Source organism: Grus americana, chromosome 11 (genome assembly GCF_028858705.1).
Source record: "Grus americana isolate bGruAme1 chromosome 11, bGruAme1.mat, whole genome shotgun sequence".
Lineage (NCBI taxonomy): Eukaryota > Metazoa > Chordata > Aves > Gruiformes > Gruidae > Grus > Grus americana.
In genome coordinates, this window is record NC_072862.1 from 13,372,129 (window position 1) to 13,394,148 (window position 22,020).

The following is a 22,020-nucleotide window of genomic DNA, read 5'->3' on the forward strand; positions in this document are numbered from 1 at the left end:
GAATAGCTTGCTTCACATGACTGGGTAGTAGAATTTTGCAAGGTTTGAGTAACACCTATGGTTATTATTATTAAATTTAAAATGCAGACATGCTTTTGGGTTGTACAAGTGTATGGACAGCTGGTCTTGATTTTTCCGAGGTTGTGTAAGAGTCACCTGTGGGGGAATCGGTTTGTCAGCAAGGCAACCAATACACCATTTTATTTATTGGATACAAAAATAAATTAAGAATGTTACTTAGGTTGCAAAACCAAGCACTTGAAAGTTAGGAAATACCAGATTTACAGTTGCCTATGCAACATTAATTCTGTTCCCCTGTGCCTCTACCCTGCGCACTTAATAGGGCAGGGTTCCTGTGAAATTTTTTTGGATGTGGTCATGTAAAGACTGTATCATGGGGCATATCAAAGAGGGACAGGAATAAGGTTGTATGGACATCTGGCATTTCTTAACTTCTTAAGTGCCCAATTCTGCAACTTAAATAACTTAGGTTTTATATAAATGTAATTTCCTAGGCATTTTTAAAGTAAAAAGGTAAAGTGAAACTACACCTATGTATTATCGAACTGGAACTGTCTCTCTGCTGTACACCTTCACTAGGATTTCAGTTACAAATATTCAGCAGTGCAGCACAGACTTCATTGCTCGATACCCAAACCTTGTTAACCAAACGGCTGAAGGAAGCTGTTACCCAAGAGAGGTGATGGGCTGTTGGGCCTTGGGCAGAGGATCCACACGCTGGAGTTAGAGACCATTACGGGAGGGGACAGGCTTGGGATGTTCACGTGCCCATGTGGTGCCTGCAGAAGGGGATGCGAGTCTGAGTCAGCTCTCTCCTCCCTCCCCCTTGGCATCAGTTGCTTCAGGCAGCTCTCTGCAGGCCTGTCCTCGTTGCCTGCTTTATTTCCAGTGAGGATTTTGTAAACCTCTCTTCTTCATTCCTCTCTGCCCTCCCCAAGCTATTTGTGGGCAGTTTTCTTTAGAAACAAATTTAAGTTACTGGTGCTGTACTTGACTCACTGCTATGTGCCAGATCTGTGCACTGTTCCAAATAAAACTTCCAGTCTCACTGATGTTTCCTTCTGGATGTTTAAGATCTCAGAACCTGAGATTGCCACACTTGGAAAAAAAAAAAACCAAAACAAAAACCAAAACAAAACTTTAAAATAGTTGAAGAAAGTGACTGAGTGTTCTTAAGTCACGGAGATACCACCAGAGTCCTTCTGGCTGCTAGAACGGCAGCCTGGGAGGAGCCCTCTCCAGCTTGGCATCCTTCCTCTCCTCTCTGCATCCTTCTTACAAGGCCAGGTCAGAACTTGTGCATCTACAGAGCTTCTGCTCTACAGAACAGCCTCTTTCTTGGTTTGTGCTTGGATAGTAAGCATTACAAGGTTTTTAATCTTCATAGAATCTCAAGCCAGGGCTGGCTGCTCTGGGGATGGAGGTCCTGAACAGTATAGTAATGTAGTAACGGTCTGCAGCTGCCTCTTTTCCCTCTCTTCTAAACTTTAGAGGTGAAGGAAACTTGCACTATAAAGTACATAATGAGGTTAGTGTCAATACTAAAGGTTCCTTTTCCTTTCCTGTACTCGTTTTAACCAGGTTATAGTGATGGCAAAATGCGCAGCAAAGGGAAGGGCTTTTATGGCTGCTTGTTAGAAATTCTCAAATGCAGTTGTGCCTTTACTGAGAAGGGCAGAGAAAGGGTATAAGAAACATAGGCTGGGGAGAGGTGGGACAGACATCTGAAAACCAAAGCTAGTGGATATGCAGAGGTATCTGTGTGACGGCGTCTTGTGCTATTAAAACAGCAGTAATGAGACATGGAGTACTGAAGGAGATGAACTTTTCGCCTTTGTTTCTTCCTCCTGGATGGTTGTTCAAAGGCAGAAGTTTAGTTTGTTTGCTTGGAGGATGGTGAGAAGAAGGTCTTTAGAGCCCAGCACACAAAGATCCTAGTGCCAGAGGGAATTGCAGAAAGAAAAGCCTTTAATACTTTTATGCTGATGTAAGCTCTTGAGGAAACAGCCAGAAACGTGGCTGACCAAATTGTTCGTTCTTTGTACCAAGTCGATCACCTAGTTCCTAGTAACAAACTAAAAGCTAGAACAGTCTTTGGAGAATCAAAAAAGCTGAAAACCAAATCATCAGTGAAATCCTCTCAGCTCCTTTCTACTTCACCCTTTTTGTGGCCTCATGTACCATCATTTTCTCAATGCATGAAGCCACATTTTAAAAAAGAACAGGAATTTGCAGCCTTCAAAATATTCCTATTTCTGACACAGAAATGGAAAGTGCTCAAAACTGTTTTCTAGAAATAAATGAGCTGTCACTGATCGTGATGAAGATGTCTCAAGTGTACTTTTTATAAAGTACAAAAAAGTAATAAAAATACTTTGTATTTTCAGTGTTAGTCATAAGTTCTTTTTTGTTCTTTTTCCCCTCCTGTTGTTTTCTGCTTTGGTTTCAATGGGCCATTTTTCAGTTTGCTGAGAATAATCTTTGGTCCTGTTTTATCCTTTTTTTTTAAAAAAAAAAGTTTTATTTCTATTTAAACCCATATAATTTTAGATTAAATCAGAAAAGATTATTCTTTTTGTCTCTTTCTAGTATTTAATATTCAGTGCTTTTACTTTCTCCATCTCAAACCTTTTTTATTTCCCGTCTCATTCCAGCACTGCTTTGTTTCCTCCTGTGTGTTTCTGTTCTGATCCCCTCCCCTTTTTTTTTCTGCAGATATGTTAAGACATGGAGTTATTTGCTCTTAAAATGTGTGTGATGGATTGTTTGAGAGGGTGTTCAGACGACAGTAACTTCTAAGTTATCTTAAAAATGAGAGTGGTTTAACAGGCTGGACAGTACAGCTTGCTATCCCTGCTCAAAGGGAAATCGCAGAGTTACTTTTCCCTGGAATTGCATTATAGTTTGCACCGAATGGCAGCACACGTAACATTAACTGTGGCTTTACAAACAATATACAGTAGCGTAAGTACTGCTTAGATGACGAGTGTGAGGTGGTTAATTTTTTCTGTGAATTTCTTGTATTAACACAAGTGTTATGTGCCAGAGATGCGCGTACTTCACCTATGGTTATAAAGTGCTGTTTGCTTTTCTCCTGCAAACACAAAAGCTGAGTGGGAAGGGATATTTCATAAACTCAGTGCTATTGTGTCCTCTGGTCTAAGCCATAAAACAAGAGTAACAGAGACGTTCCCTTTGAACTTGAAATCCCTTTCTAAGCTGCTGATCTAACCTAAGTGAGAGGGGGAGACTATACCAGCCAGAAAATTTTTTCTCTTATGGGTATTTCTCCCCCCCCCTTTTCTTTTTTTAAAATCCTTAAGTGAGTTTGATGCTGCACCTCTGCCCATAAATTTAAAAAAATATTATCGTAATGTAGGTCAGTGAACTGAAACGCCACTGTACACCATGAGGGATTAAAGTCGGAGAGGCAGCCCTCTCCCACTCCCACTAGGTCATATGACAATATAAACAAGAAATGCAAGGAGCCTTCAGCTTTTTCTTGCCCTAATCCTTTGTTTATGCAGCACTTAAACTGACTTTTGGGGTCGTCTCTGTCTGGCATTAAAGCCCTAAAGCTTTTTGAAGTTTCCCTGAAGTTAATAAAATTAGTCTGCCCTCATTGCTAGGCCCCTTGCTGCTGCTTCAGAGCAGACTGCGTATCCCTTACTGTCTTTGCGGCATTTGGCTTTTTAAGTTAATAATATTTTATAACAAAAAAAAAAAGCGTTTGAGAGAAAAGCAGAAAGATCTCCCAAAAGGCTGTTCAGCTAATAGGCAAAGTGATTGCCATTGTAGATGTTCTGAGAACTCAGAGGGGATTAACTTAAAATCCAGTGATTGGAGGTAAATTGCTGGTAAAGTAATTGGAAGTGTTGTGTTTCAGTTGGAGAGAACAACATGCGTTTCTGTGGCTTTTTACAAAGCAAGACTAAAACAAAAATTGAATTTTCCTTTTATTTTTATAAAATGGTCTTAAAGTTGAGAAAATGACATTTCCTTTGTAGCAATTCTGTCCTTCACCCATTTATTTTACTGCAAAGACTGCTCAGTTATCTTAGTTCTTATGTCAGGTGTCCTCTTACTATTTAGTCATCTTCAGGGATGAATTGGTGATAGGCTAACTGGGGGGAATGATGATGTATAATATCTAGTGTAGGGGTCTGAGACTTCAGGCCATAAAGGTTTTATTCCAAACACTCACTTGGGCAAGTCACTGATCGCCTATTAGCTCAGCTCCACTAAAGCAGTTGTTTTTCTAATGGCCTATAGAGATGCCCAAGGAGTAACGGTGATATGGACAGAACGTATCAATCAGCTAAAGGAGGGATTTTTTTTTTTAACAAGTTGACCCCTGGAGTGAAAGGACCTGTGCAGCTGCAGCACTCGGTTACTTTCCTAATCTGTGTGTGCCAGAGCAAGACCCTGAAAAGCACGTTTATTTATAAAAAATGAGGGGGTTTAAAATCAAAAGGCTGTAAGCGGGTATGGCATATCAAAATGGTGATAGATTTTGTTGCTGTTAGAATCATCAAGTGTAGGTTATCATTACCAGTTTACTCAAAGGTACGTGATGCCTGTAACACTTGTTCACAGAAATCATTCTGAACTTTTTTTCTGACAGCCTTGCTGGGGAGGCTCAAAACTGAGCCATGCTAGCCTAGTATGATTGCTCACCCTGTAATTCCATTTTTAATTAAGCTAGAGATAACTTTGAAGCGCTCTTGGAAGAATAAAAGATGTTTATGTTTTATTTTAAAGTTGTCTTCCTGTGCTGTTTTGGGGTGTAGCTACAAAAATAATAGATATATGGAGGATCCTCACTGAAGTGTAAGAGACCATCTGATCAGAGGGGTAAAAAGTATGTACCAGCGGTGGAGGAGAGGGATGCTCACTTTTGAAAATCTTGTTTTAGGGATAAAAGACTTATAGGAAGAAGTAATATTTTTATTTGACCAGCTAATGCAACTGGAAAAATGAAGAGGTTTTGAGAATGTACGTGCTTCTTTAGGTTAGAATTAACAGCTTCTTTTTCTGCTAGTCTTTTATTTCAGAGCTGAAGAAAGGCAAGTGTGCCTGAAAGCTTATCTTCTACCTCTACCACTACCCTATTATCAGTGGCTCTAGTAAAAGATATTATTCAGTTTTAAATTTAAGTGAGAGGTTGCCAAGCAATGATACTACCATTAATGGTTTAGAAGCTATTTTGAAGTAGTGTTTGTTGGGGGAGTGGGAGAGGACAAGCACACCAAAAAAACCCCAGAAATGTGGCCTTTTGGAAAAAGAAGAGTGGATGTTCAGGCAACAAATGTGGTTGAGACATCTGAATGCTTCTCCTACAGCCTTGACCCCGCAGTCAGCCGGGAGTGGAGCTGCCTGTACTGTTGTTATTTCCACGTGAAAGAAGGAAGAAGGGCCATAGACATTTCTCATCCTGCACGTTGTCTGGGACGGGGTGAGGTCCTGCCGGTGCTCTCTAATACAGCACAGCCCTTTCAAGGCTGTTTGTAGCTGAGCAAGTAAACCCCATTTAAAATAAAACAAAAATTAAATTTCTGATGCTAGATTTACTGCCATACTGATATTGGCATTAAAATAGAAACATGCTTATGTAACAAAATAATAAACAAGAATGCTAGGGATGTGAGTCTGTGTATGAACTGCTGTTTATGGAAGAGGCTTCAGGGAAGGACAGTAGCTTAATAAACCAGTAATATTTTCAGTCATCATTTAAACTGAATAATGGGAAGTGTTTGAAATTGGTTATAATTCTCTACCATTCTAAGTCACTTTGGTCTTTGAAACCCTTAGGTTTATCTAAAAATTGCTCCAAAGATATGAAGAGCAGTTGCAACTTTTGCCACCAAAAAAAAAAAAAAAAAAAACCCAAACTTGAAAAGATTTCAGTAATATCCCCTTATTTCTTCTGATAAGTAAATAAATGTTCTTGCTGTGCCTACGAGGTAGAGTAACTCCAGGCGTTAGGTATACAAGGATATTCACACCTACAGGATTAGGCTCACTTGACTGCACCTTATACTTTGTAATGCCTAAGGGAGGGTTGTTTATCTTGCGTTACCCACCAACCTTGCTGCCTCTTGTTCCTGATAGCTTAATTAAGAATTCAGCTCGGAATGGCTCTTCCCACTGGGTTACAAACCTTGAAATTAAAATTGGATACAATGGTCATAAGGCTTTTAATTTAACAAGTCTATGTGTATGTAAAGGTGAATATTTAAAAGGGTCTATTTAGAAATAACTGAGTAATTCTGTCATTTCTTTGCAAGTATAGCTGTTGGAGTGCAGTTCTGGAGGTAAGAGACAGAGAACGTTTATGTAGGTGATAATGTGCTTAGCTGTAAGATAAGTAATGGAATAAACTTTTTGTGAGCATAGGTACTTAAGTGACTTTCATGGAAAGGTTTCAAAGTAGAAAAGAGATTTTAATTAACTGATCTTTACAGCATGTTCTGATGCAGATTTTCTTCTTCCTATATTAGAAGAAAGGAGGTGAAAGCAGAACTATATTAGTTCACATAGTCTTCTATGGTTTTAGACACAAATTGACATAAAGTCAGCAGTTTAAATGACTCATCTAGAGTTTTGTTCATTTGTGGGTAAATGGTTTTAAAGGGCTGGGTGGCAGAAGTCACCGAACTTAGGTATAGTTTTTCTTGTCACTAGATTGTAGGCTCATGAAGCCCTATTTCTTTTGCAGGTGATGGATGATTACAGCGTGATTGGTCGTTCGTTGTTCAAAAAGGAAACAAACATCCAGATTTTCGTGGGTCTAAAAGTCAAACTGTCTACAGGAGAAGATGGAATAATAGAAGGTGGTTTTGGTCAAAGTGGCAAGTTTAAAATCCGAATTCCAGGTAGGTGCTTATCAGCTGACAAATACTAACCATAGAATCATAGAACAGTTTGGTTTGGAAAGGACCTTTCAAGGTCATCTAGTCCAACCCCCTGCAATGAGCAGGGATGTCTTCAACTAGATCAAGTTGCTCAGAGCCTCATCTAGCCTGACCTTGACTATTTGCAGGGATGGGGCATCTACCTACCTCTCTGGGCAACCTGTTCCACTGTTTCACCACCCCATTATAAAAAAAAAAAAAAAATCTTCCTCGTATCTAGTCTGAATCTACTTTCTTTTAGTTATATATGTCAAGCATAGAGGATCTTCCCATATTGCAAGTCTGAATGTTAGCAGTAGTCTCCTGAAGTTTTGAAATCAGCTCATAGCCAGTTGAACTGCTGATGATGTGGTGGATTGTACCTCTTCTAACTAAATGATGGTGGCTGGACTTACCTTGTGAGACTGAATGGTCTGAAGCCACATCTCCTGTGTCAACAAACTCCTGTTTCAGAATGACTTCTTGTTAAGTGTCAGTAACATTGAAATCATGCTTGGCCCAGAAAGGTTTGCGGAAATCTCTCCTCTCTTAATATGCGTATGATTTGCACCAGACTCACTCCTTCTGAACAAATAAAGGAAAATAAACCTGCAATCATTTTTACCTGTATCTACTTATTAAATATACAGTGTAGTGGATGTAAGTTCCTTAAATTGACTCTGTTGTGCATGTTATTTCCCAGCTTGTCTTCTAGCAAAAACTGCTTGATAAATGAGTTTTTGGAGATCTTGAGAGGGTTTTTTATTGCTTGTCTTCCGTTTTTATGATATTAATATATTACTGTATTTTTCATCTTTGGTGAATTACAGCACAGATTTATGCCTCCTGTGGTTTGAGTATGGGGAATGATGGGCGCTAGAGTTCATAAGTGTCATTACTGGGTTTTTTCCTCCTTCCTTTAAGGTAGGAAAGCTGTTCTGAGACTTTTCAAAAGGCAATAATAGGTGCTGCATTTAACTCAGATTATGGGATAAGATTTTAAGATACTAGGAGTGCTTTGTATTTCTGTAGTGTCTTCAGCCCATTTGTCCCTAGTTAATCCTCCACCCTCTTTATGGAGATGAGTGAGATTACTTCTGTGTACATGTGGAGAAAAGAAATCACAATGTTCTGTGACAGCAAACAATCACATAGCAACTGATGTACAAAGAAAATGGAAGTTTCCTGATTTCTTGCTGAAGATGGACTATCTTCCATTTAACTTAAGGTTTGATGCAAGTGCACTAATTTTGACCCTGAGCAAATTTCCTTTCTTCTTCCTATTGCAAGATAAGAATTTCTGACTAGACAAAACCCCTCCTGTACTCTATCCTAGCTGTAATTCCAGTTTTGTCACCAAATGCTAAACTTTGCAAATAGATTTGAGAGGCTAATTAGCAAGCACAGTGCATATTTAAAGAAAGAAGTTGCACCAGATACGTGTATGTTTTTCATTTTCTATTATAGAAAAGCTTTTAAGCGTTCACTGAGATACGTACCTTTAGGTAGGTGGTGAAATGATGTGTAAATGACCTTAACGCTGAAAAGGGTTCAAGCTGAAAATCAAGATGGTATCTTGCTTGAAAACCTAGTGTTCTTAGTAGCTTTTATCTCTCTGAGGCAAAAATATGATAAAAGAGAACAACAACAGGAGGATGGCATTTATGTTGCTATTTCCACATTTAGGATGAAGGACATGGTTCTTCACGGGACGAGGAGAAGCCTAATAAGGAGTCTTTGTCGCTGTTGTGGATGTAAGCAGGAACTATAATGGCAAACCAGCAATCACATTAAGAAAATCGTACACAGATTTAGAAAATTGCTTTTTGCTCTGTATGTTGAGTTAGTGGGAAGAAATGATACCTTTCACCAAGGTGTTCATTATCTAATCTTGGTTATACTCTTCTAATGTTTAACAGCAGACCGTGAAACAGAGGACCCTTTATAGTTTGTTCTTTCAATGAGAAGAACATGTAGCAGAATACTAGAATTCAATACCTCTCTAAGGTAGACAGAATAATACAGCTTAGTTTTCTTTAGTCTGGGTTAAATTTGGGTACTCTTGCTATCTGGAAAGAAGAGGCAATAAGCTAAATCAACTCAAGCTAAGAGTATCAAACAAAGTGTGGCTCACGGGGTAAAACCCCACAGAATTTGGAAGGGCCTAAAAACCTGTGTCTTTAAGAGTTGCAGAGATTTGTGTGTAGGGGGAGGGCTATTGCTGTGATGCTGTTTTAAGTCAACTGCAGTTCACATTCCTTTGTTAGGTCAGTGTTGCTTTTTTAATGTCTGCATCCTGTTTGTGGGTTTTTAGATTTTTTTTTTTATTAAATTTAACTGATCAGACTCTTCTCTCTCTTCCCCCCATTCTTCAGCCTTGCCTTCCCTCATATAGTCACTCTTATGGATTTATTTTGTGAAGAGCTCTTCTTAACTTTTTTGAAGTTATTTCCCTGTGATTCCTTCACAAATGTATCAGAGTGGGAGGGAAAGGAAGGAAATGTGCAAGTTGAAAACTGCCTTGGACTGCCTCAGCCTGGTAGTCGGTCAGTCCTCTTGTATTTAAAACCTGTCTTAACCTCGGGAATTGAATAGCTTGTTCGGGTAGTTAACCTGATGGTAGCTGAGGGCTGGTTTTAGAAACAAACCTTTACATAGCAATAAAAATCAAGTAGATGTAGCAGTGTCTTGTGTCCTGACTACTTAAGGTAATAGCAGACCATGGCACATTGCAGGGTGTTCCGTGATCCCGCTGGTGCCAGCAGCCTCCAGCATCGTGCCCGCTCACGCGAGCAAGCATTGGTTGGGCTCCCCAAGCGTTGCTCCGTAGTCACTTGGAAATGGCTTGTGTTTGCCTATGGATTGCAGCCTGGGAACGCTGTGTTATATGTTGTCTGTGGGCTGAAACTTGGCAGAACTCATGACTGGGAATGGCAGAACACGGATCTGTTTCTTATTCTGGCACTGCTTGCGCGCAGCAATAATTCAGATACTACTTCTCTCTGCTCTTCTGCTCTGCGAAATGGGGGTAATTACTATCCGTTCTGGGGGGAAAAAAAAAAAATCTCTGATTTAGATTTATTCCAGACTTGGAGCATTAATATTTCTTGAAAAGGCTTAATTATCTTTCTTTAGAGTACAAAACACACATCTAGAGCACAGCATACAATTGGAAGTTCCTCAGTTGCTGAAAGATGTCAGCAATTTGGAAGGAATTCAGGGAAGAGCAGCAAGAATGCTGGAGAGGCTGAAGGGATTGATTTATGAGGGAAAGAAGATGAAAAGAAATGCATGAAACTTGGCTAAATGATGTCTAAGTGGGAGATATGATTATCTGCAAGTATTTGAAGATGATAATGGACAAGAATCCCTTAGGGTGGTCCAAAGAGGTAGAAGTAAAGCTAATAACATGAAAGAAAGCAAAGTGTAACTTGGCTATTGAGCGATGTTATTTAACAGAGATTTCTTGCACTGCCAAATCATCTTTTCAGAAGAAGATGATGTAGTTCCCATTTTGGGAATACACATGTGTAGTTTGCCTGGATGTTTGCTAGTGCCTGCATCGGGGTAAAACGGACAGGCAGCAGGGTGGTGGAAAGTAGGACAATGGCGTTTTCATCTCGTTTCAGTTTTTACATTCAGACACGCTTATATTGCTTGAATGACAAGGTATAACCTACTTTCTAAACTGTTTGCAGCAGCAGCATCTAGGTTAAAAAACCAACAACAAGTATTTGCTGGCAGATCTGCTATTCTGTAGGGCGAGGTTGTGGAACTGTTTGTGTTTTAACTGAGGAAAAAGTTTCAAGGCGTGTAAATCGACAGGGTGACGCTTACTTTCCAGACTTGGTTCTACGATCAAATACGTAAAAAGGGGGACATAATCTAAACTCACAAGAGAGTTTCGCTTAGGTTAACAAGCTGCTTAAAAAACAAACAGGATTTGAAAGGCAATTTAAACTACAGCGCTTTGTAAGTTATGCTAGTGCGTGTATGAGGGAGCGAGCTGCTGCTGAAGTGCTTCTTGCTGAGGTGGGTGATACGTGGCAGCTGTTAAGTTGTAAAGGGAGCACTGCGTTATGTAGTCAAGGTAAAAGAGTGAAAAGCATTGTTCACCTTTGAAATCAAGAACAAGTTTGGGGAGGCAGGAACTGTATGTTTAAGTGTCTTATTCTAAAGAATAAAAAAGCTAACAATGACAGTGTTTGGAAAATGCTTATTTCAACAGAAGTTGCACCTAGGAATGTCATGCCAGTTGATAAGAAATTCAGAGGAAAGTTCAGTGAATCGTTTGAATAACTTAGTGCTAATTGCGGATTTTGTTTAACTGCCTCTCACCCAAGAATTGACCCTGTAAAACTCTGCTTGGTTTGCAAAACTGTAATCTGTTGATGTGTCTCATGACATCTTTTAAAAGATTGGCTCTAGATATGCCCATTTCATTGGGTTTGGCATGTTGCGTTTGTCTTGTGCTTAATTATTGTAAAATGTAGCAACTTTTTAAATCTGGTTGGAACATAGATGATAGGCATAGTTCGTTTTCCTGTCTTTCTCCTTCTTTACTGTGTTGTTGCTCATAAAGAGTTCTTCCTGAGGCACTGTGGTATGTTTGACTGCGATTCTTTTCTTCTCTTTTTGACTTGATACAGTAAAAATCGCAATGCGGGAGATGAGTGAAAAGCTACCTTATTTCTTAATGCGAAAGAAGCCGTGCATATCTAACGCTTATAACAGGTGAACACATTTCTGAATTGAGCAAATTTAAATGTATTAAAAGGCACACTTTTCATAAGAGGAGATTCAAATAAGAATATAAGCTTTTTCACTTTGCTGTTCTTTTTACCCGTACAGGATAACGGTAGCATTGAGTTTCTTACAACAGGTGAAGACAAACTGGTTTGTGACCTTGTCTTTTGTTGCTGGTAACTTTTTGCCTTGCATTTATGAGTGTTATTGCATATGACAGCACAAGTCTGTTTTCATCGTTTCCACTGCTTGTCGTGGTAGAGGGGTCGAATGCGCCACAAAATTGTGTTCTGCAGTAATAGCACGGATGTGCTCCCTAGTTCAGAGAGCGCAATGCCTCTGGAATCCTGCAGTGTTGGTTTATTCTTACCACTTTAGGTCATCTTACACCAATCTGCCTTATTCTTGAGAATCACTCGTACCCTTATGTGTCACAATAAGGGTAGAAATGCTGAATATATGTTTCCCCCTTAGTGTATTGTGAAATGGTCTTTGTGGTTTGGCGTTTTTATATTTTGCCACATGGGATCCCAGACTGACTTGCAAGGTGGTTAATTACATAGAGGGAAAGCTTTGATGTAAGAGCTGTAGGTGAACTGCACTACTCTGAATAATTTCAGTTCCAGTTAAAAATAGTGGGATTCAAATCAGTTATTTTTCAGCACTCCACTTAAGCAAGGAAGTTAAATAGGGGCTAAGTAGTATGAGGGAAATTAGTTATGCAAAGATGGAAAAATGCAACAGTAAAATAATTTGTGTATCACCTTGTTTTCCATAACTTCCCCCTTCAGAAATATCTTGTGTTCTTTTTTGATATTTTATTATTATTATTCAAGGGGTGTCTTGCTTTCTTCAGATAGCTCTCAACACACCAACATAGCTGGCACTTGTGGAATATTAGTTACAGAGGGTTTTTTTAAAGAACTGTACGAGACAAGTGTTAAATAGTTGACTGTAGATAAATGTCATATTCCTAACTTTGTAATTTGGAGGGCAGTCCTTACTGACATCAGCAGGAATGGGGTAGTGTAAACCTTTTCATTGCACTGAGAATAATTAAACATCCTGTCACTAAGCAGCATACTTTTTTGTGGGAGATCTTGACGTTTGGAATTCTTTGCTTGTGTTGCATTAAAATAGGATAATCTTCTTCTCTTAGGCCAAATGAAATTTAGGCACATTTAATGTCCGTGTTTGCCCAGCCTGGCTCCTCTTTTAATAAAAGAAAATAAGAACTTGTTGGCTGCGAGGGTCTGGTGGGTTGCCATCCCTGTCAGTATCAGGTGAGGCTGAGCAGGATTTCAGTCAAGAGGAAAAACAAAAGCCCAAGGGCAAAGAAATCTCTGTAGCTGTGTTTTATTTAAAAACTGGAGATTAACTCTGCTTGTTCTTTCACAGTCTCTCTTCCCCTACCCTCTAAAACAAACAAAACCTAAAATCCTTAAGGGGTACTTCAAGCATAAATCTCCTTCTCTCCTTTTTGTGAAAGTTGGCTAGTGTAGCATGGACAGAGGCTGGGAGAGGATTGTTGCCAGGGAAGCATCACTTATCTGTGTGATCCCCTCTTGAGCGGATTAAACTGTGGCAATGTGAAAGTCCTGGTGACCACATAGGAACCAGGAGTTTGTGCTGCCTTTATACAAAAAGGTTGGCCTGAAGGAATCAAACCTACCTTTTAAGTGATGACATCCTGTAAGCCCATATTGACCTTTGGAGCTGAAAATCCAGATTTATTGACCTGAGAGTTAGTGTTCTCATGGAATCAAAGTCAAGACTTGGGCATGTTCCTTCTGAATGAAAACAGAAGTCAAGAAGTGTTAACTTATTAACTGGCTGTCTGCCTCATTCATGTTAGTATCAGTAGATCCTTGTCTTGACTGTAATGACAGAATCACGGGACTAGGTCCCTTAACTTAGAGCTTTGAAGGGTGATGTGTTGGTTATAAGATTGGTTTCAGAGGCAGCTGGTCATTGCACACTACAGGAGATGCTGTGCCCGTGGGGAGGTTAAGACTCTTCTTTGGCTGTCAGGTTGCCATCAGTGTTCAGCAGGTTGCACTTCTGGGATCAGGCAGACACAGATGATAAATTGTAAGACACCAGATGACATAAGCGTTTGGGTACTTCTGGGGAAGAAAACGGTCCAGCTCCTGTGTAAGCCCTTGTGTTGGGTAGAGTATAGGCTACACAGTGATCTTCTGGGTAACTGAAAAGAATGAGGTGGATCCTTTTTTTCCTCCCACACAACCTTTTTATGCCTGTCAAGAGGAGCTGTGGGAAAGTGTCATTAATGCGATGGAAGGGGTGATTGGTGATCCTGCTCCATATGATGCAATCTGTGTTTCTTCCCTATTCATCACATATGCCAATGACCATCGTATTCCTCTTGAAGCTAGGGCTATGGGTGGTCTTGAGGAAAGTGGTATTGCTTTATGAATGATGGTTAAATGGTGGTAAAGAGCAATGTGTACTGAACCGTTCTTCCGACCCTGACGAGAAGAGCACCTTATACTTGCACTAGTGGGAGCTTAGCCTCAAAGCAAACCCAGCTTTGGGCTGGGCTTTGCTGGCTTTTGTGTTTGTGCTTAGGTGATTATTTCTGTTACTTCTGCTCTGCAAAGCCTGTTTTTGTGAGCTTTTTGTTTGTATTTTGAAAGCAGTAAAGATATAAGCACTGCCTCAATCTAAAGAAAATTACTTTGAAAAGAGTATTAAGGTGGCAAAGTTAAGCATTTAAAACTTCAGAATATAAAAAAAGAATATCTTAATTAGCTCCTCGTTGTGCAGATGCATTCCGATACCAGGTCCAATTATATAATTGCTTTCCCCACACTGACACGCAGGAGGAAAATCTTGCACGTTTTAGGTGATGCTTCATAACTGACCTAGCGTCCTGTACTACTTTTCTTCTCACTGACCGATCAACTCCTTTTTTTTTTTTTTGCACTTCATTGGAGTCCTGCTGTAAATATGAAATTATTTTTTGTGCAATTTAAGGGGAAAAAAGTCCTATTAAGAAAAGAAAAATAATTTCAGCAGATAGGATCTGTTTGACCATAGCATGGCTATCTTTACTTCTACAGAACCTGTACCACTTAGGAAAGGGAAAAAAACCAACCCCCCAACAAAAAAAAATCCCCACCTGCTGATCACTTATATTATGAGAATAAAAATGTATTTTAGCTTCTATCTCTATCCAGTCCCCCTTCACTTTGACTAGTTTCTGCTAATGCTCTTCCCCCTCTCCCATCTGCTTCTGTTCTTTATTCAGTCTGCTGCTGTCCCCCCACCCATCTTTCTTGGTCTCTGACGTCTTATGACAGTGACAGCTTATTTTGCTCTCAGATATTTCTGCCAGCAGTTTCAGGCTGCTGTAGGGGTGTACAGAGTAAGGGGATTTGTTTCTGACCTGTGGATGCTCTAGTGGTGTTATATTGTGAGCTCTCGAAAGGAAGAGCTGAAGGGAAAATCCAGTCCAGCTCTGTGCTCAAGATTGCCCTCTGCACATGGAGACTGTAGAGAATTTAGCTGCCAAAATTCTATCTTCCAAGTGCATGCTAATTAACAGCTTCCTTTTCTCCTCCAAGAACAGCAATTGCTCTATACTAGTATCCTAAAGTTAAGTTTCAGACCCCTGTTGCAAAACAGAAAGATACTATGGTTAGAATTTATCTATCTTAATTTGAGGATAAAATGTGGATCTGATAGTGTGGGGTGAGCTTGGGAGACGATTGTGGGTCTTTACAAGTATTTTGAAACTGAACAGTTGTTATTTCAGTTGGCAGTGACATTGGTAGTCAGCTGTCCGAAGTACTCACAATGGTAAGCCCCCAAAGAATGATTTTTATTTTATTAAAAAGAAAAATAAAAATCAGTAAAGATTGTTTCTTTTCTTAGATAAACTCGAGTCATATATATAAGATTCTCCTAAGCCGCAAGAGCTAGATATATAAATTAAACTGAGATTTGCACTCAGTTGCATGTTTTTATGATCTGGGTTTTCAAAAGAAGTGCACTTATCTTGAGATTTGTGGTAAAACTGTGAGCTGGTAGTGGTGCTGCGTATTATAACCTTACTTCTTTGTAGGGTCTCTTGTGGTCATAAGTCTTTCCAGTTAATCCAGGCTTTGTTATTTTGGGGGAATATAGTTGTTGTGGAAAGTTCCCTGGGAGAAAAGCATCATTGTATTTAGGACTGCTACTTCGTTGATCTTTGAATAATTACAACAGTAACTGTAAGGTACTTGGACCCTATTGCACAGTCCAGATCCCTGGCAGGACATGTCTTAATTGATATAGCTGAGCAGGCTGCTGTGTTCTGAGCTCGTATTTGTCATCACATCACCACTAACTTATCCGGTGACCTTTTCCAAATTATCTAACATCTTTCAGCTTCATACTGCTGTTGTGTAAACTGCCCCTATCAGGCTGTCACGAGCCTTGCCTAACGTGCTTAGGAAATCCTTTGTTAAATGGGGATCTTTTACTGTAGGCTACCCTTTTTGAAGGAAAAAGGTGGCGGGGGGGGAGAACCATGTTGGTGGGTGGCAAAATTAAATATTCAGACTGAGGAAATGAACAAGCTTGTTTTCCCTAGAAAAGTGATCCTATTCTATTGTACATGTGTGATAGTTGCACGGTTCGATAAAAGTACAACTGCAGAACAGAACTATATACAAGTTTGAAAATTTTCGCTGCATTGCTGTTTAGGATATTTTTTCCTTTAAGTGGAGATGCCTTGCTACAGTCACTGCAGACCAAATATCCTGTTCCTTACAGACTAATTTCTGCATTTAATTTTGACTTCCCTGGATTTATGCTCCTGAAATTGCAAACAGTTTTTGGATTAGAACATGGCACGGAACGACACAATCTCTCTTACTTTCATGAAATGCTTCAGAAGTTTAGTGTAGTATGCATCCTGCACACAAGAGCAGGATGCATGTGCTACCTTCTGTTTATTTTTTTGTTGTCCTTTTTAGGTGTTTCATTTTGCAAATTCAATACACTCTTGCTGTAATTTCAAGTGTGAAAACATTTTTTTTCTTGAGAAAGAACATAGCTAGCAGTGGTTTTTATTATGTGTCTATACATGGTTTCACTGAGCAACCTTAGAGCACCAAAAAAAAAATCCTGTAATACCTTATATCTCCTATAGCAAATGGGAATATCCAATTTTGGTTTAATTCTCACCTAGTTCAACACAAGAACCCTTATACTTTCCACTGCAGGTTTGGGATGCTTCAGTGTGTGCCTTGAAAAAAATACTGAAGGGGGACCAAGTACAGCTTCTTCTGAAGGGTAACAAAATATGTATGTCTGATAAAAGTAAAATTAGCATTTCTATCAGGTTTGAAGTTCACTGCTGCTCAGTTAAACGCTGTCTGTCTGGGAAGGAAAGGCCCTTTTCCTTGCAAAGGACTTGGTTGATGTCAATACAGCTAAATGTGAGGGATTCAGAGTGATCCCTGTGGATTCGGTTATGGGACTGACCAAAACATGGTACTTCTTAAAATGATCGTTAAAGGCTCCAAAAAATGTGCTAGGGATTCGCACATTTTATAATTGCTGCCTCTACTTCTTTAGATGTTTATGGTGGAGTTCTACTTTTAAAGGGCTACTCGTTTTGGTGAGATGACTGTGAAGTACTCTGTGCACAGATGGAGCGTGGGATTTCAGGGCGAGCAGTTCAGAGGTACTCGTTCTGTCCAACTTGTAGTGGGCATCTTTCTCCAAGACCCCTCTTAAGTTTTTACATAGAGCAAAGAGGTGGAAGCCATGAGATCTCGTTTGTGTTCCCAGGTCTGTAGTTTGTTTATACAATACCGAAGAAGGAATTATTTCCTTCTTTATTTCTGCTTTCTTGTGTGCAAAATGGGATGCTGCCACCTTTGGATGTTAGAGTCCTCGCTCATGGCTTTGCAGTATTCGGGTGGAAAATACTTAAGTTCCAAGCCTTTACGTAATTTAACTTTGATCTTATTAAACGTCTCCACAAGGGTAGCTTGTGCATTCAGGTTGCCCTCTTGCAATAAAATTTCTCTCCCTTTCTGTAAACTATTCGTCCTTATTTACTTGATTTTTGATCATTCATCCCTTGGGTCTTTCACCTTCCCTTTCCACCAGTGTTCGTTCTGATATCTTTTTGAAGTCTGAGTAAAAACATACACTGTAGGGGCTTCCTGGAGGCTTAGAGCTTTGTGGTTTGCAAATTGTAGGCTATTTGAAGTATTGACTCGCAACAGTGACCAGTGCTTAGTGGATATGAGAACTGTTGTGTGACAAGGATGTTAACCTTGAGAGGCTGATCTGTGTTTTGAGTTTGGGGACAAAAAAAAAAATAGTTGTTCTTAATAGTATGCATTGATTTCAAGGAAGTTTGTGTAAAGCAGTCTTTGGTTTGTGTTTTCACAATGGGATTTCAGTGTTTAATAAAGAATAGGAAATAACTGGAGCTTCAATAGACCTGTTTTGATAGGGAGGGAGTCTGCTGTAACATGATTTTGTATAATATACATAAGCAACAAAAGCATTTCCTGGCTGTAACTACAGTATTATTGCATTAAAAAAGCTGCAGAAAATACTTTAAAAGTACTTCATACCTGGAATAAAAGTTATAGGTGAAGTAGAAAAAACCATCATCCTACTTAAAAAAAAGTCTTTCGTCTAATATCTGAGGTTGTAACTTCAATCACAAGAATTCCACATAGTGCACTGTTGTGCTGTGGGTTTTTTCATAACAGTTTTTTTAAACCTCTAAGCCCTCAATTCCCCCCACCCCTTTCCCTCTCATCCTGCCCCAACAATTCCAGATTGGGAAATCAAGACAATTTGGTAGTTCAGAGAACCTGCTCTTCCGTTACAACTGGTGAGCTACCCAGTTTCATTCTTCGGATGTCTTACCCTATTCTCTCTCTGCTCTCCCTTCCCCACTCAATTTTGTCTCTGGCCATTTACCTTACTCCTACAGCCCCTTCCTCTACCAACCATCCTTGCCCACACAACCCTGAGCAGCCTCAGCTGCTTTTTGTTTTTTATAAAGTAAATATATTAAAAACTACAGAACCTTGAACCAAGAAAATGGACCTGTGCCATCCCTTCAGTTAATTTGTTGTTTCCTCCTAAAGAGCCTCTGTATATAAATGAAGAACATTGTTTGTATGGTACAGTCTTTTGCTGCGCACCTGAGGATTTTTAATTCTGTACCTGGTTTTGCTGCCAGGTACGTATTTACTTCTGAATGCATTTGTTTACCTTCTCAGCTTTCCATTTATGAAAGAAGAATAACATTCCCTCTTTCTAATTTGACCAGTTAATGTATGGATGTGTTAGGCAAGGAACTGTTTGCCTGCCTGTTCCTAAAGTATCAGCTCATCAGGATTGGTATTATAATATGAATACACCATGAAGAATGTGCGTTTGTTTTCTTTATGATTGCAATGAATTATCTTTTCAAGCTAGCACAATGGTAACGTGGGCTGTGCCAAGCAGCACGTGCCAGGTAACACTACAGGCACGGAGAAAGACGATGTTTTCAAGGACTGAAAATGTGGTAAAGAACGCAAGTTGCTGCTGACAGGAGCAGGCTGTATGTCATGAGCTGGGGATTTTCTTTTCGTGGCTCATTACAATCGACCGTTCTCACAAGTACATCCTCAGAAGATGTACGAAGATTATAGTCCCTCTGGAGTTTGTGTGGAAATTGATGCCTGGTTCCCCAATTTCTGGGGTTTTTTTCCCTAGTTTTCTTCATATTTTCCTTGTTATACTCTAAGTAGTTTGAGGACATAATGTAATTGGTTTTAGCTGTGGTTTTTCTTTTTCTGTCTTGAAATTGTGCACATTCAGAGCAAGATTGACTTATTCTGTAAGTTATCAGCATTTTTATTTTTTACTTTAAGTGAGACTTAAGCTTGGGTTTAATGACCCAGGCTCTGTCTTGAGTCACTCTTCCTTTTAAAAGATGATGAATATCTTAAGAACCCTTTTCCATTGACTAAGCTATATGAAGGCCAGGTAGAAATGAAAGTTTTTGGAGAAAATCCTAAAATATGTATATCTTTTAATATTTGCCAATTCCTATGAAAAATCAAATTAATTTCTCATACCTGTGAAAATAGAATAATTTGACTATTTCTGTCCGGTTGACAGAATCATTGTGCATTTCACTAATATTTACTCTTAAATAAATACATGATTAGGTTTCAGAGTAAACGTATGCCAGAGCAAAAGGAGTGATTCTCATTTAGAACTTGTTTCTTATAAGCACGAGAAAAAAAATCAATTTTATTTGGCATTTGGAAAAAATTATAGGTAGATTAACAACAGATTTTGAACATCTTTTATTAAAGCTCAAAATTTTACAGAAAAAATACTGATACTTGTAAGGAGCCTGGGCTGTAGAGTTGCAAATGGGTTTGGTTGAATAACCTTACTTTCTCTAATTTTCATAAAGAAAGGATGGATTTGCAATATACACAAATGGTTGCTTTTGGGATGGTTAAGGAGAGAGAGAAATCCTGTAAACAAGGGGGTAGGGGCTGTGTTACTCAGAATCTGAAGTTTCCTGGGTTTGTTTGCTGATGGTTGGGAACCTCCTGTTAAAGACCTGTTGATTCTCTTTGGACTTAAAGCTTTTACTCTTATATTAGATGTGGTTTTGATTTCAGGATGCACGTACATATGGATTACATGTATAATAAGTGGAAGCATGTTATGGATTCTCTGCTACTTTCATTGAACCAGGTAGTTAGAATTGGTTTGGGATGGAAAAGGAGGAAAAGACCAGCTGTAAGCAAATTGATGGACGGTATTTCAGTCTACCCCTGCCGATTATTTCTAATTGAAGCTGTCTGAGCCAGTCTTAATACAATTTAGTTATCGCCAGCCAGAAGGATTTTATTTATGGAACAGGGCCTGTTGGAACTTCCTCCGACCCCGGAGAAGCTGTGAATGGGAGAGAGCTGATCAAGCAGGCGTGCCTGGCTGGCGTATGCATTTCTTTAATAAGGCAGGGATTGATGTCTTTTGGAGTTCAGGGGTTAGGTAAACAGCAGCCCCTCGGTTCAAGGCTCTCCGTGTTCAGTTGTTTGTTTATAGGGATCTCAGAAGGTTAGGTTAGCCTTCTTGACATCCCAGGGGAGCTTTGCTGACCATGGTATAACCTCATCTGCTCCAGCACAGCTCAGGAGGTGTTGCATCCCTTTTTAGAAAAGGTACCGGCTGAGTGGAGTGTCTGCAGCTCGTGCCTAGTCTCTAGGAAGGGTGGGTGTACTTGGAGTGGTTGGGACACTGGGTCTGACTTCAGTAACTCATAAATGGTATGCGCTTGTACATGTAAGTAATTACTGTGCTGCCATTCTCAGGCTTTTGGTATCTTCGCACAAAGATAACTAGTACATGTAACTTCGTGAGGTTCATTTCCATGGCCATCATATCCCAACCTTCCTTCTCCACGGAGGCTGATGATGGTTGCGTGAGGAGTGAGAAAGGAATGGTGCAAATTCAGCTGGGTCTTGTTGCAATGTTGTTCTGGAATTTGAGGACAACTTTGCTCAGGGTTAGAAGTTGCTTTATCATGCATGTGACTGGCTGCTTTTAAAATGCGACATGTTATGAAGTTGGCTTAAATCCCAGAACTTGTTGAATTAGTTTTCAGTGATTTGATGTCTGGCAATTTGTACTTCATTTTTCTGCAGCACCTCTAGTCTGTAGCCATGCAGACCCAAACAGATGTTAATAAAGTAGCTGCACACCTACATCGCAGCTTGTGAAACATCCTTGCGTACAGACGGAGGAAGCTGAGGCACAAATGTGGACAGTCAATTGCCACTGGACGTTTCTAAGAGCTCTGAGATCTGTACTGACCCTTCCTGTCTTGTAACTCCCAGCGTCGTCCTGCTTGCCCTGCAGTGTCAGTGTTCTCAGGAATGGTTTGTACCAGTCCTAGAGCTTTTCAGGAAATCTGACCTTTGTCTGGTGGTCTCAAATAAGATGGTGCTATTGAAGTGTCCTGTCCTGTAAAAATCTATATGGGTGGCATCCTGGTTGAAAGGTGAGGCGTTCAGATTGGCAGGGGGAGCCCACTTCCGTGCTGGCTGAGGTTTTTCGCAGTGCCAAAATATGAATATCTTGTCGCTTTTAAATAATGTGTGGGGTCTGTCTTAAATATTGGGTTTCGTATTTAATCAGTATTAATATGATAACAGGAATGTGACAACTGAAGCGAACACAAAGAGATTATCTTCTTAGCCAAGTGCATCCATTAGCTAGGAAATATAGGTTTCTATTAAATGAAGCAGACAGATGGGCTATTGGAGGTGACTGAGAACAGGAGGGGGGAGGGGGGGAAGAGGTGAAA

General features: G+C 39.7%; 1 protein-coding gene across 4 annotated transcripts in view; it reads left to right on the forward strand.

Annotated features, from left to right (window-relative positions):
* EEFSEC (eukaryotic elongation factor, selenocysteine-tRNA specific) overlaps positions 1 to 22,020 on the forward strand; it is a 124,991-nt gene that overhangs the window by 77,573 nt on the left and 25,398 nt on the right. For 3 of the 4 annotated variants that reach the window (XM_054838455.1, XM_054838454.1, XM_054838457.1), the window contains one exon: positions 6,740 to 6,896. In XM_054838455.1, the coding sequence (XP_054694430.1) occupies positions 6,740 to 6,896 (157 nt within the window). Of the gene's footprint in view, positions 1 to 6,739; positions 6,897 to 7,744; positions 7,814 to 22,020 lie in introns of those variants that run through there. The other variant, XM_054838456.1, reaches the window with a different exon arrangement.